Here is a 14,868-nt window from a genome sequence, read left to right on the forward strand (position 1 = left end):
CGAGTTCCATAACGGTGACAACCTTCCAAATTACAATGCTTTGCTCTGAAATTAATTGTAAAAAGTTGCATATGCAGACGAATTGGCAACTGGAAAAGTACAGTCGTTTTGAAAAATTATATATACAGATGAATAAGTTTTACTGAATCTAAAATACACACACACATATATAGTACATATACACATGTATGTATGTATGTATGTATGTATGTTAGGTGTTATAATATATATGTATGTATGCAGTATATATATATATATATATATGTATGTATATATATAATATGTATGTATATATATATATGATATATATATATATATATATATATATATATATATATATATAGATATATATATATATAGGCAATATATATAGGCAATGAGTCATTTTTAATTGGAAGCAGGGCCTAGATATCGTAGATGTCTGTTAATCTTGAGCTGATTAGAAAAAGCCACAGGAATTATAATGTAAGTTACTGTGGTCAAAAATAGTTTCAAAAGAAAACAAAACTTTTCTCGTTTATCTAATCCTTTATTCTTCTTTAAAATGAGCGAATTAACAACGTCCCATTTACATTATTACATTACTACATTAACTACTGAGAACATCTTTTAGAGCAGTCCACTAGATACTGGTGTAACCCAAAACAGTTGTGTGGAATACAGGAAAAAAAGGGGTTTCCCTGCTGTTCACGAGATTGTTAATTTTCGTTTACGTAAAAATTGACTCAGGACACTGGACTTGGGCGCTGGGTTCGTTTCGTAGGTTCAAGTCTTCCACGAAGCTACGACAAATCTTGTCAGTCAGTCGCAGTCCGTTACTCATCATTAGCAATAGCTGCCGTAGGGGGATAGCGCCGTCAGTGCACCTTGCGTGGTGCATTGTAGGCATGACTCAAGGTCCTTTGCGACGTCCTTTTGGCCCCAACTGCAACGTCTGTCGTTCCTTTTACTGTTCCTCTCTTCACATTCTTTCTCTTCCCTCTGACTCTCCACCCTCTCTAACAATTGTTTGACAGTGTCACTGCGAGGTTTGCCTTTTATTACACCTTCCAAACCTTCTCATTGTCAATTTCCGGCGCTGAATGACCTCAGAGGTCCCAACCCTTGGCCTACATTTTATATTCGCTATTCTATTCTATAAATAGATGCAAGGGGAGACGGGACGGGGGGATAAAGCGTCACATTTGTGATAATGGCACTCCTTGTTAATTAGGAATTTTCCAGCTGTTATTGTCGAGAACTTTTGTTTTATTCATTTCCCTGCCTCAAGATCTTCGTCATTAACATTAGAATTGGTAGAGATTTGAAATCGATGCATTTATCACACTGAAGGTCCCATTTGATTCACAAGCAAGATCGAAACTCGCAATGGAAATCTGGCTCGTCAGTCTGAGAGGAAAGGTGCCGTAAACTGCTTATTAGAAAACTTTCAACCTCCAAACAGAAAGAAGGGAAGGCGACAGAACGGCTTTATTATTGTGGAGACAGTCTCTCTCTCTTTTTTTTTTTTCTTTTTTAACCCAGGCACTCACGTCTAAAAAATATTTTTTGGCATTTCTATAAATAAGAATTGTACCTAAATGTCACTTGGCTATTATTACTGAAGTCTCATATTTATAACACTAATTAAACACAATGACTTTTTGCCTTTTGATCGTTCGCGTAAAAAAGATAATTCAAACTGATGTTGTCAACTAAATTAACATCTGAAAATATCAAAGACGAATAAAAAATTAAAACAAGGCAAGACGGGACACGAATTATAAATAAGTTTCAGCAGTATTTATAAAAACAGCAGTTTAAGTCAAGTCGCAGGTGTTTCGGGTCATCTGATAAAGTAGGGTGGTCCGAACGACTTGTTACCCCTACCGAAGAGAAAGTTTCACATGAACGATACCAAAATACCCAACAATATAAGGAAGTGGTTCGGGCAGCATTTGCGACATTGACCAAAGTATAGCTTCGTCAAATATAAAAGAGAACATGGCGCTGCATCATTTTGTGCCACGAAAATGATGGTGTAACAGTATCAATGAAAGCAAATAAACTGAATCCAGGACATCTTCTTCTCTATTACTATATTACGTGTTCTTCTATTGTTTTAGTGTTCTTATTTCGTTCCATTGTTCGTACAGTGAATAACCTGAATCCAGGATATGTATTTTGTATTACTGCAATACTTGTAGTACCTCTATTGTTGGTTTTTTTGTTTGTATGGTGTTTTTACGTTGCATGGAACCAGTGGTTATTCAGCAACGGGACCAACGGCTTTACGTGGCTTCCGAACCACGTCGAGAGTGAATTTCTAACACCAGAAATACACATCTCTCACTCCTCAATGGAATGGCCGAGAATCGAACCCGCGACCACCGAGGTGGGGCGCAAACACCATACCAACCACGCCACCGAGGCGCTCCTCTAGTTGGTACTTTTTGGTAGGGGTAACAAGACTTTCGGACCACCCCGTAGATATCGATATCGGTATCCAGGTCAGTCGGTACTGTTTTCATACTAGAACTATGTCAAAACTCATTTATCTATTTTAGCTTAATCTATTTTTCAGTCAAGTATTAATGTACTGTATTCAGTAGATTGGTTCATAAAGGCGTAACTTGTGAGTCAGTTTAGAATAGGAGCAAAAGATAACAGCCTGCCTAAATATATTACCATAGATATCACCTCTCCTGTCAAAGTTTTCCATTAATCGTTCTTCAACAACTCATAATATCTTTAAGGTGACTTAAAAAAAAAGAGAGAGAGAGAGAGAGAGAGAGAGAGAGAGAGAGAGAGAGAGAGAGAGATAGAGAGAGAGAGAGAGGAGGAGAGAGAGAGAGAGAGAGAAGATTGACGAGAGAGACGAGAGAGAGAGAGAGAGGAGAGGAGTAGATGGAGTGAGAGAGACGAGAGAGAGAGAGACGACAGAGAGAGAGAGAGAGAGAGAGAGAGAGAGAGAGAGAGAGAGAGAGAGAGAGAAAGCTGCTCGACTTTTGAATATGCGTCACCCTGATTTCATAAATTAAGACAGGTTTATTCAAACAATCCCCAAAACAAGAGAGAGAAAATCTAAGTCGTACAAAGTTAACCCTTGTGCTGGAGAGAGACAAAACACAGAACCTTCTTTACGGCTTATAATTAAAGCAATTCATCTAGGAACTCACATGGATAGTTTCAAGTTCTCCAGACTAATTCACCTTGAGCTTTTAGAAATATGAGTCTCAAGGCCATGTTAGTACGATCACTTCAGGGCAAGAGGTGATGTATAGAGGTTCTGTTAGTTCCTTCGTCTGTTTGTTTTTGTCTGTAAGAAGTACATAGATGTGTGTACGTATTTGGGAGCTGACGGTTCCAATGTAAGTATGATGACAGAACAGGTGTCACGGAGTATGTGAAACAAGAAAGACAGCAGGAAAGGATGTATAAACGGTTTGTTGAACCAACTCTCCTCTAAGGAAGCAAAGTATGTTAATGTGAATTAAAGAAAGAAGATGGGAGCTGTAGAGACGAAATATTTACAAGTGTGTAACACTGTAGTATTCGAAGAACTAAAAGGGTGAGGAAAGTATGGATACGTAGCAGAAGCGGTGCCCTGTCACTATCCCTAATTATAATAACTCCTTTAGTGACCCATTTTCCTACTGCCAAACTTTTCATCTGCATCTATGTGTGTGTGTGTGTGTGTGTTTTTTTTTTGTTTTTTTTTTTGACATCTCGGATTACTCCGTCCACAGAAGCATCTATATTTACATACCAGTAGTTTTTTTTTTCTACATGAGAGTAGTTTCAGCTGCTATTGATAGCTCGGAAGTAGACCAAGAATACAGGTCAATAACAATTTAATTCTTTCACAGCTGCATCAAGGATGAGCAGCCTGCCACCAAATATCCATAATGGACGTCAGTTCATATAGTACTACCACTCGACACTATTCGACGTCGATTCATATACTAGTACTACCACTCGACGCTGTTGAAGGTCAATTCAAATAGTACTACCACTAGGCACTGTTGAACGTCAATTCATTAAGTACAACCACTCGACACTATTGAACGTTAATTCATATAGTAATACCCAAGATGGAATAACATACACTCGACACTATTCAAATGAACACTGAACACTTCCTTCCACACACAATACCTAGCATTTGCTTGATCTCTTTCTCCTCCTTTCTTTCTCTGAACTTCCAGTTTATACATCGTTTTCAATTATTTGTTGTTTTCCATACTCTCCAAATGCTCAAACCACCTAAAAAGACTGATCCATCTTTCCCTTTACTCTAGAGCTAACATTTTTACCAAAAAATGTATCCCATTTTTCGCGTCGTTTCAATATTTTTTTTTTTTTACATGGCGTTTGGTCAAGCAGTAAAAACCCAACAGATTCGTACAAATCATATTTTATTTCTTTCATATTCAACATTAATGCTTACTTCTATGAAAAAGAGCTGGCTAAAAAAAAAAAAAAAAAAAAAAAAAAAAAAAAAAAACAAAAAAAAAAAAAAAAAAAAAAAAAAAAAAAAAAAAAAAAAAAAAAACTTTTACGCATACGCATTTCAACTTTTGCTTCCACGAACGCGCATTTCCTCTTCCTAATCTTGTATATTATATATATATAATATGCATGCCAATGTTTGCATGTGCTGTATACTGCCATTAGCTTATCTTGCATATCTACGATGAGATTTGGTAACTAACTTTACTTGTATGTTGTTTCAGGTACACTAAACATGATCGGTAAACAAATTTTGCAGACACAAAGGTGACAGTGTTATAAAGACACGAAAACATTCACAGGGGCACAATGAATCGAGCAAAAAAAATGAACTTCATTTAAGCTGTGTAAAATATATTACTACATTCTTATTACTGTAAAGATATTTACGTTAAATTACGGGCAATAACTATAAAAATAAACTATTTTACTTAGAAAAGCAGGAGCATAAAAATACAAAAAGCATCTAAGAATAATTAAAAATGACATATTGTAAAATTCAAGAGTTATTTTCTTGGATAAACTAAAACATTAGTAAGATTTGCTTCTGAAGCCTTGAACAGTTTTTGTCATTAAGTCATCATCTGTTCTCTCGACTGTCCTCACCCAGTAATCATCTGTTCTTATCCAGTAATAATCTGTTCTCTCACCTGTTCTTATTCATCATCCACTCTCTCACCTGTTCTTATTCAGTCATCATCCGCTCTCTCACCTGTTCTTATAAGTCGTCATCTGTTCTTTATAAGATAACATCTGTCTCTCACCTGTTCTTATTCAGTCAACATCCGCTCTCTCACCTGTTCTTATTCAGTCATCGTCCGTTCTCTCACCTGTTCTACTGAGGACCTTGAGGGCCTTGTAGACGAACTCGCAGGTGTTGTTCGACTCCATGTTGGCGTCTTTCATTTGATAAACTATTGAACCGTAGGCCGACATGCTGGCGTCGGTATTTAGCTTCCCAGCAGAAAACAGCTGTCTTCGGTCGTCCACTGACACCTGCAAAAGACGGAGGAGAGAAAGGCTGTCACTACAATTTATCTGCGATCATAGAATATGACTGGAATGTCAGGTATTACACAATGACCTATTCTGTTTTTATAAACGCAGAATGAGCAAATGGGGTTAATGCTCTTGTAGGAACAATGACCTTCTCGTGTTTAAAGTAGTATGCATAATTACCTATAAAAATGAGTAAAAATCCGCCTGTCTGGTAAATGTAATAAAAAGATCAACAGTGAGCCGTCCGTAAAATTAGATTATTTTGCTAACATGCGTCACATTTATCAACCATGTATTATTTTTGTATATTTGCCATTAATTATGCATAATTAGACATTTCCTAATAGACATTTCCTAATAGCGTGTGAGGAAGTCTACTAATACTTTCGAAAAGAAAGAAAGAAAAAAAAAAAAACTCATTGGTGGAAATTAAATGTCTTGTCTCAAATACTCAGTTTTGCATGACAAGAGTTCAGCCACTGGCCCTCAGGTTTTGATACCCATTACAGAGAAAAATAGTGGCATTATGTACCAACAGCTGCGGGTATCAATGAAATATGTTTTTCACACAATTTTCTTTTTCTCTTAGACGATATAATTCATTGTAGTATACTTGTGTATTCAAAATCAACATTAAAACAGAAATAGAGCAGTTCCCGAAAATATTCAAACCATTATTGTTAATATAATTTAGAATGAGCACAAAATATAATATGACAGACATGAAAGCCTTAACACAACAGAAGGCTCAAACGTGAGGAAGACAGAACAATACGATGAATGAAAAAGATAAAAACGTAAGTGAAGAAACAATAAGAATTAATAACAATAGATCTGGAGCATGATGCATTAGCACTATCATCTCCGTAGTTAGAAAACCTTACGAACAATTCCTAATTTTCTAGTTGCACTGGGTGGTCACATTTCAAAAGTTTGAAGTCGAAGATAACATAAAATATTATCAAGTATATAGATCTATCAAGTAGTGTTCCCTGAGCAGAGGTAACCGTGAAGTTGGAGAACAGTAAGGGATCGGGTAAACAATAAAATGTTACTTTTACTGGAATTTCGTCTTTTTCTCGACTGACTACACAAGCACCTGATTTGTTCTACTTTGGATCTCTATTAGGACTAAATGGTCTGTGAACAATACAGAGAAAAACACCAGATACAAAGTCTAGCCTCTCCAAAAGTGCTGTCGACCACAAGTCTCTGTTGCCTGTCACCAAGAGATAACTGTTATACAGATAAAATAGGAAGCTCCGAATACCTACTTTACGCAATCTATACATACGAGTATGCAGAACGAATTGGTTGCGTGTCAAAGGTAGCACAAGAATAAATCGAGATAAGACTGGACTCAAGGCCAATGATCAACTTTCAAAAAACTTTGATACTGGCCCGATCTTGAAACTAGCTGTTATAAAGCATTTAGGAACTGGGAGTTTGTTACCTATACTCCGTTTTTTCCATCTGTCCATCCGCCTGTGGTGTTTGCGTATGGTAACACTGCGTCCTGGGCTTTAGATAGTTACATTCAGCTTTCATTCAACATTAATAATAATCCTATTTCGAATATTAACGGTGTAATTCGCATACAGTAAATTATTAAATCACTTTTCAGTTGCAAATGTACGCTCAGATATCCTTTTGTTTACCTCAAACTTACACATAGCGTAACTATTTAAAGCCCCGGACGCAGTGTTACCATACGCAAACACCACAGACGGATGGACAGATGGAAAAAAACAGAGTATAGTTTCCGTTAGTCTGGAAAATTGGCAATTATGAAACAAACACGATCGAATACTCTATCTAAGGTGGGTTTGAGACCAAGAACCTCAATCCTGAGCGTCATTCTGTCAGAAACTGACAGGTAACACCTTCAAAGGCCACTTCTTACAAAGGGTTACGGGCAACACCGGGAAAAATAATCAGCAGTACAATTAGAAGAATAGGTAAGCGAAGTATTGTTATTTTTTAGTCTATACTTGCAACCTAAAATTACTGACTGCAGGTTCGTAAAATGGTCCTCGTGTCAGTAAAACTTACGAAACAAATGGGAAAAAAAGCCCTATTATGCAACAACTTCTGATGGATGGGTAACTGCATAGCAGATAACTACATAAGCATATGATTTTTACTCAGCTCTTTTAATTGCTAACCTCCCTCTTCTGTTATGGGGTCTACAACTGAAGATTAAATACAGTAGGACGTGATCCAAGTTGACTATTCCAGAAATTAGGGATAGATCAGTTATCGATGAGCTTTTCTTCACTCTTTGTTACCTTCTACTCCAAGAAGAATGAGGAGAAGGGATTCACGGTTCTTTGCGTAATATTACTGGAACGGTTTTACGAACCACACTTGTGCATAAAATTGGCCTTGCTGAAAACACTTGAATTAATATAATAATGAAATCCTTGTTTAACAGTGTATATAATACATGTAATTATAACTGTTCGTTTTTCACGGTAGATGAATTTTGTGTCTTCGAAACACAAAGAAGAAGAAGAAGAAGAAGAAGAAGAAGAGCGGGTTAGCATACTCGAGTAGACAGATTCTCTCTATTAAAGCAGCACAAACAAAACGAAGCTCTCTCGAAGGTAAGAAGCTTTTCCCTTTTCCCCTCTTGACAGACCACCAGGCTCTATCTCAAAGGAAACTGCAAAATCACACAGGGTCGAATTCCACTACAGACAGAATCAGACCGACATTTTGTACACAACAGTAGGGATAATTTTCATGAAAGACTGCTTTTTGACACTTTAAAGGCTGATTAAAAACAACAAAATCAACAACAACAACAACAACAACCCCAATATTTTTTAAACTGAGTCATGAAAATAGAAATTAACCCAACTTTCACTAGAGGGAAACCTTCAAAGATTCTGATAAGCATATCCTTGAACGCCTAGGTGATGGAATTCCATTGCAACTTTACCTACTTTCATTTCAAGCGAAAAAAGTCATCTGAATATCACTCTAAATTCTGTCGTTTATGAACAATTTTCCCAGTTTTTGACCTGATAAACAACAATCCTTCTCGCCAAGGACAGCAACAGCATTTTTATCAAATTAGCAATAAAAAAAAATCTCACATCAGACAGATTGCATGACGGCGCTCAAGTTTCATAGAAGACTATTCCTACAGAAGATATAATAATACCTTATCCCATCCATCCATCTCGTTGCTTGCCTCAGTCCATGAAGAGAAGGATTAGAGACGGATCAGGGAAGTGATCCAGCAAAGAGTAGAATAACTGGACTAAGATGAAGACGAAAGACAAATCGGTAAGAAGGAATCAGATGGTGGATGATATTCACTGTTGCCAATATGTATGTTTTTACCCTCCAAACTCGGGATAATACCAACACAAAGCCGCGGAAATAAGTGAATTTGGCGTATCTATTTGCAATATATATACATAAATATTAGAGCAATTTTATCCTTATTGCATTACTATGACAATTAGAATTCATGGAAATAGTTTGTAAAGGCATCAGCTTATTTGTCAAACTTCGCTAAATTGGCAACAGTGAATTATTAGTCGTCTGTACAAATGTCTTACCCTAACTGTTAAAGCATTTTAGCGGCCATATCTATCTTTCATTCTATCCGTACATTGTCTGTGATTGTCATAATATGCAGTCAAGTCCATATTATATTCAGATATATTATATATACATATATATATATATATATATATAGATATATATATATATACACACACACACACACACACACACACACATATATAATATATATATATATATATATATATATAATATATAGATTATAATATATATGTATATATATACACATAGATACATACCACGACCCCCTCGAAAAACCAGGACCCATCTGACCAACTTCCCCGTGATTGAAAAAACTGTGTCCTACCGTGTATAGTATACACAGTAGGACACTGTATACCTTCCTAAGGAAGAAGTGGTCCCACACGTTCTCTCACATGAAGTCTATGGAGGCTTTGCCTTAGCTTCTGTCTAATCACAAGGCAAAATCCTTTGTCCAAGTCAAGTGTTTCATCTGTGATGTTCCATTTGGTAACAAACACTCATAAAAAAGGAAAAAAATGAAACATAAGATAAAAATAAAGAAAATAAAAATAATAAAATTAATACAACAAAAATAATATAACAATAGAAATGAAAATAAAATAATACAAATTATGAATTTTTTAAAAATAATAATCATGCAAAAAAAAAGTAGAAACGCCAAAACACCCCAATCCATATTTATCTAATCACGTAAATTCTATATAATTCAATTTGTGTTAACTTTTAAAATGAGCTTAACGATGTGTCAAAAGAGCGTATGTGCAAGTTTGCAACTGAACAACTGTTTCATATACTTGATATTTATCGAATCACATCTATTTTCTATCATATATAATTTGTGTTGACTTTTAACATGAGCTTTAAGAAGTTTCAAAAGATTGTATGTCTAAATATTGAACAGAGAGCTTCGTCTCTATAGCAAAATCATGAAATGCGTTAGAACTGAACAAACATCAGTTTCGAATGTTACAGCAAGTCTTAGTTAAAAAATCATGATTGGAAAACGTTGGAACTAATTATGTTATGTTGAAAAGTAACATTTCATTCTCATGTGAAACCGCCGGTAGTTATTCATATTTACAATCGAATGCAACCATTTTAATCTCTGCCTGATCTTGCTGGGTTCGGAACATTGCATTTCAACCATTCTCTGTCTTGTGCATTTTAATTTCATTGACAGCTAGCCCGAAAAGCACTTCTAATCTTGTTTAATTTTATTTGTCCTATAAGCAAGGGTATAAGCAATGGTGTACGTATATATATATATATAATATAATATATATATAGATATATAAATATTATATATATATATATATATATATATATTATTACATCACATTCTTAAATAAATAACACATACAGACCTATTCACTGGATAAATTATACTTATAACCTATGAAAATTGGATAAATTATACTTATAACCTATGCAAATTAAATCAGTAATTCTGAAGTGTATACATAACCATTTCATTAAACTATTTTTACATATTGCTTGCAAAAGCATATACGTAATACAACACACACACACACACACACACACACACAGAGGAATTAACATGAACAACGTGATAATGTAGTCGTGTATCTATTCAGAGCCAGAGCCATGTGTCCCTAAGCGCATGCGCACAGACACTATTCTGTGGCCTTTCAAAAACTTGGAGATTGTCACCAAACTTGGGGCAACGTTCGTCTCCCATCAAAGGACTAAACTTTTTCCGTTTCCATTGTCTCATCTCGACACCCTCCGATTTTTGCGGGTCCAAAATCCTCTCCAGTTCCACGAAGACGTCACTTCTAAACTGTCCACTCAAACCGACGAGTTATAAATGTTATTTCCTTCAGCATCCCAAACATTCAAAAAGCTATGATGTGATGTTGAACCGTCAGCATCCCAAACATTCAAAAAGCTATGATGTGATGTTGAACCGTCAGCATCCCAAACATTCAAAAAGCTATGATGTGATGTTGATTGCGATATCTTGTAAATGCTACCGGGAAAAAGCGTCAATCGTCGAAACCGACGAAGGCACGAGAAATTTCCCATTCGATCATCTGGCAGCGGATTTGATGCAGACGACACCAGAACCAGGTTCGGTTCCCATTACAGCTAATTAACTCTTCAGATGGATGTCCAGCGGACGCACTCGAGTCTGAAACGCTTTCAACAGCCCAGTGGCCGTTCAGAGCTCTCAGGTAACCTTATTTCCTCTCTCAAGTTACACATTCATCGTTTTCTAGTACTCAACTCTTTTAAAGAGAAAAAGAGACTTTCCTTTTTATGCAAAAGCCAATGAAAAAAGTCAAACAAGTTAGGGAAAAAAAAAAAAAAAACTGAAAACCACACGCAATGGCAACACCCACAAATTATCATCAAACATATTCAACCGAGTCTTCAATTGGAGACTATTTCCACATAACCTCTTTATTTAACGAGGAAAATGGAATAAAGCACATACTAGCGTACGTGTATTAATAATCTTTATTAATTACCAAGTTATATCCATAGTTAAACGGGACAGAGGCTACATCCAAGGCCTGGCCAATGCCGGACAAAACTTTCCTTGCCTTCTCTTTTATAAAATACCAATATGTATTTGTAATAGCCGCAAAGGCATCTTAACTTCCCGATGTCTTCACACTTTCCGAGTACGTTTGTCACTACAATCTAATATCCAAATGAAACTAATAAGAAATTCCGAGACTCGTGTCAGGATTCGAACCCGCACGCCATGTGACATAATGAGGTGAAAGTGAACGCTCAACATCGCAGTGAACGTGGCCAAGTATTTAGAGACGGTCTGGACACATGGAGGGAGAGAAGGCAGTACGGTAGATGGCGTGTTTAATTCGTGTTTAGTTTCGGGAGGATGCAAGGAAGACAGACCAACTGAGTATTGGGTGTGGAATGTGAATAAAGCGGTGGAACAAGAGGGACTTGGAACCGCGGAAGCATATGAGCCAAATGGCACAGTGTACTTACAATATGTTAATACGCAACTCACGAGCATTTTGTTTAGGCCGACTGACTGACCGAATTCGTTAAAGTATTCCGCACAGGTGTTTCATTCTCTGTTCAGCAGTTCAAAGATGAGACGGACATTGGCCACTATTCTGTTTTTCTCCTCAGCCATCCCAGTCCTTTTGAGTGGGTCTACTTCGTTCTGTTATCTTCAATTTTGTGTCTCTCGCCATTTCTCTTTGAATCTTGAGTAGATACAGCCGGCCACACAAACGACAATAAATACGCGTATAAATCTAAACAGAAAAGCAGCTAAAATGCTGAATCAGAGTCAAAGACATATGAAATGGATAAAGGCAAGGGAGGGAGCAAGCTACGTTATGGTATAGTCTAGTCGTTCATTTATTGCATTATGCAGCGGAATTTCTTTTCGTATATTGTTTTGTTTCAAAGCCAAAATCTTAGCCTTCTAAAGTCAATATCAGTAATATCTAAAAGAACTTACATCAATATATAACTGAACCACCAAAACGTAAGTGCTAAAAAATGATTTCGCCTACAAAAGCAGTTTTACGTTAATTTTTCATCAGAAGATCGTAATTCTGTTAAGACCTGAGTATATCACTTCTGCAACGCTCTGATGGCAGCCTAATTTCCTTGGAGCGGCCTTTTTTTAAATTGCAGTTTAGCAGCGGAAAATTTCTTCCCTTTTCAGAAACTCCATTTTCTAAAGAAAAATGCTCGTCGCATTTTTTTTTTTTTCAAAGCATAAAACTTGACTTCAACGAATGTATTTCACCCTAATTTTAAAGAATGAAAAATGACGACAACAAGGGAGTTTTAGAAAATCAGCAAAGAGGAAGACAATAATTTAAAGTGAAATGATTTCCGTGTGGCAAAGGGTGACTTTATCCCCCACGTCTATGATGCGCACAGACGCTGTAAATGCGGAAGTCATGATGGACGGACCAGGTTTTAAAATATATGACGCAGAAAATCGCAGGTGTCATTTCAGTCTGAAATAATGACTTGACTTGACGTCACTTCGTCCTATGGAAATGTTAGGGGTAAATCCCAGTACACCTTCCTTTGTACTGACGTGCGTCTCTCTCTCTCTCTCTCTCTCTCTCTCTCTCTCTCTCTCTCTCTCTCTCTCTACAGTCTTGTCCTGAATGTCTTTTCCTCAGCCTCGCACACATTGCATCTATTACTTAATAAAGCTCTAACCCAGAGGTCCTTACCAGATAAAGTAGACACTGCATTTTTTGTAGTTAGAAGTGACAATCATAAACGGAATAAATAAGTCGATACATATCCATGTAAAAACATACTATTTTCTTCATGTTTTAAAAGAACGAAATGCCCTTCAAAAAGACGCATACGGAGAGAGAGAGAGAGAGAGAGAGAGAGAGAGAGAGAGAGAGAGAGAGAGAGAGAGAGAAGGGATGAGATTCTTAGTCTCACTGCCTTGTACCAAATAGGGATGAGGAGTTATACTAGTGTCTGTGTCACATCTCTACAACCATAACCATTTCAACCTTTCTCCCGCCTTGATGTCTGCAACACACAACTAATTGTTCTCAGCAGCATCATTTCTATTCTTTATTCCCGTTCAATGAACGTACTTTACTGCTATAAAGGAGATGTGGCTCAATAATCTTTTTATGCAAATCCAACTTCTGCTTCCACAGACACTTTTCTTCTATTCCAAACCTTTTGCAGGCAACCGTTTTTATACTTCCCCTACTTATACCAACACTCGCTGTTCCAGCTTCCTGGCTTTCATTTGCATTCGTGAACTTATTCCCGCTTTCATTCACTTTCAGTTTCATCATGTTATACTTTTAGCCTTTGGCTAATCACTCTGAAGGTTTCCTTTACTAGCAGCAATTAAAGCTGTACCAGCCACTCTTCAATGAACACAAAACTGTTTTCTTATCTCACAATATTTAGACGTGCATATTCACCTTTTCATTCATGAAGAAAATTAAATATGGAAGCTTAACATACCTTAGTCGGATACCTACCTTCATAAAAACCAGCTATTCTAACTACATATTCTTAAGCCCGCCACTAACGTTCAGTTAGAACGGAACAGTCCAACTGTGCAATTAAAACTGCGCAGGCATAACTGAACGTTAATGGCGGGCTTAAGGAAAGGTTAAAATTTATCATACAAATTCTAATTTGTCCCAGAAATCATCATAAACACTGTATCCTCAATTCCCTGACCGTCACAGTCCGTTAGTCCTTAGATCCAAATAATCAACAAACAGTACTAAAGCTTTCTCATATTCTCTCAGTCTTCTAACACAACTGTTTCGTAGTTAAAACTACAAAGCCACTTTCTTTTCGAAACCTTGACTGCTCGCTTATTTACAATGCTTTTATTTTCTGCATTTTTTTTAAAAATAAAACATTACGTAAATCGCGTAATGTTGCGCGCTGAAATTTAGGTGAAATTGGTGAAATTAGTGGAAAAGAGCAAGAAATGAACAAACTCGAATCGCCACAAGACCCTCAGCTGCGATTCCGATAGTTTTCATCTTGAGCCACCCATATATATTATGAAGAGATTTCCACCAATATACTAAGCGTAGTTTTCCCAAGATGCGTCACTTTCTCATCCAAGCTGTATAACGGGAAGGTCTAGACTCTAGATCATCAAGGGATATCTGCTGTGCTGTCAAGTTAGTAAAGAAAACCAATATTCAACCTTGAAAAGAAACCGTACACAAGGTAACGAAAAACTAATTTTTTTCACTATCCTACAAATAAGTTCCCAGCTTCTGGAGCCTCACGCTCCCTGCTGGATTAAGCCACGCCAACAATAAA

General features: G+C 36.7%; 1 protein-coding gene across 6 annotated transcripts in view; it reads right to left on the bottom strand.

The window, feature by feature from the left end:
• LOC135212693 (uncharacterized) overlaps positions 1-14,868 on the bottom strand; it is an 885,471-nt gene that overhangs the window by 27,029 nt on the left and 843,574 nt on the right. For all 6 annotated transcript variants that reach the window (XM_064246375.1, XM_064246376.1, XM_064246373.1 and 3 more), the window contains one exon: positions 5,322-5,487. In XM_064246375.1, coding sequence (XP_064102445.1) covers positions 5,322-5,487 — 166 coding nt within the window. The remainder of the gene's footprint in view (positions 1-5,321; positions 5,488-14,868) is intronic.

This window comes from Macrobrachium nipponense, chromosome 41, assembly GCF_015104395.2.
Source record: "Macrobrachium nipponense isolate FS-2020 chromosome 41, ASM1510439v2, whole genome shotgun sequence".
Taxonomy (NCBI): domain Eukaryota; kingdom Metazoa; phylum Arthropoda; class Malacostraca; order Decapoda; family Palaemonidae; genus Macrobrachium; species Macrobrachium nipponense.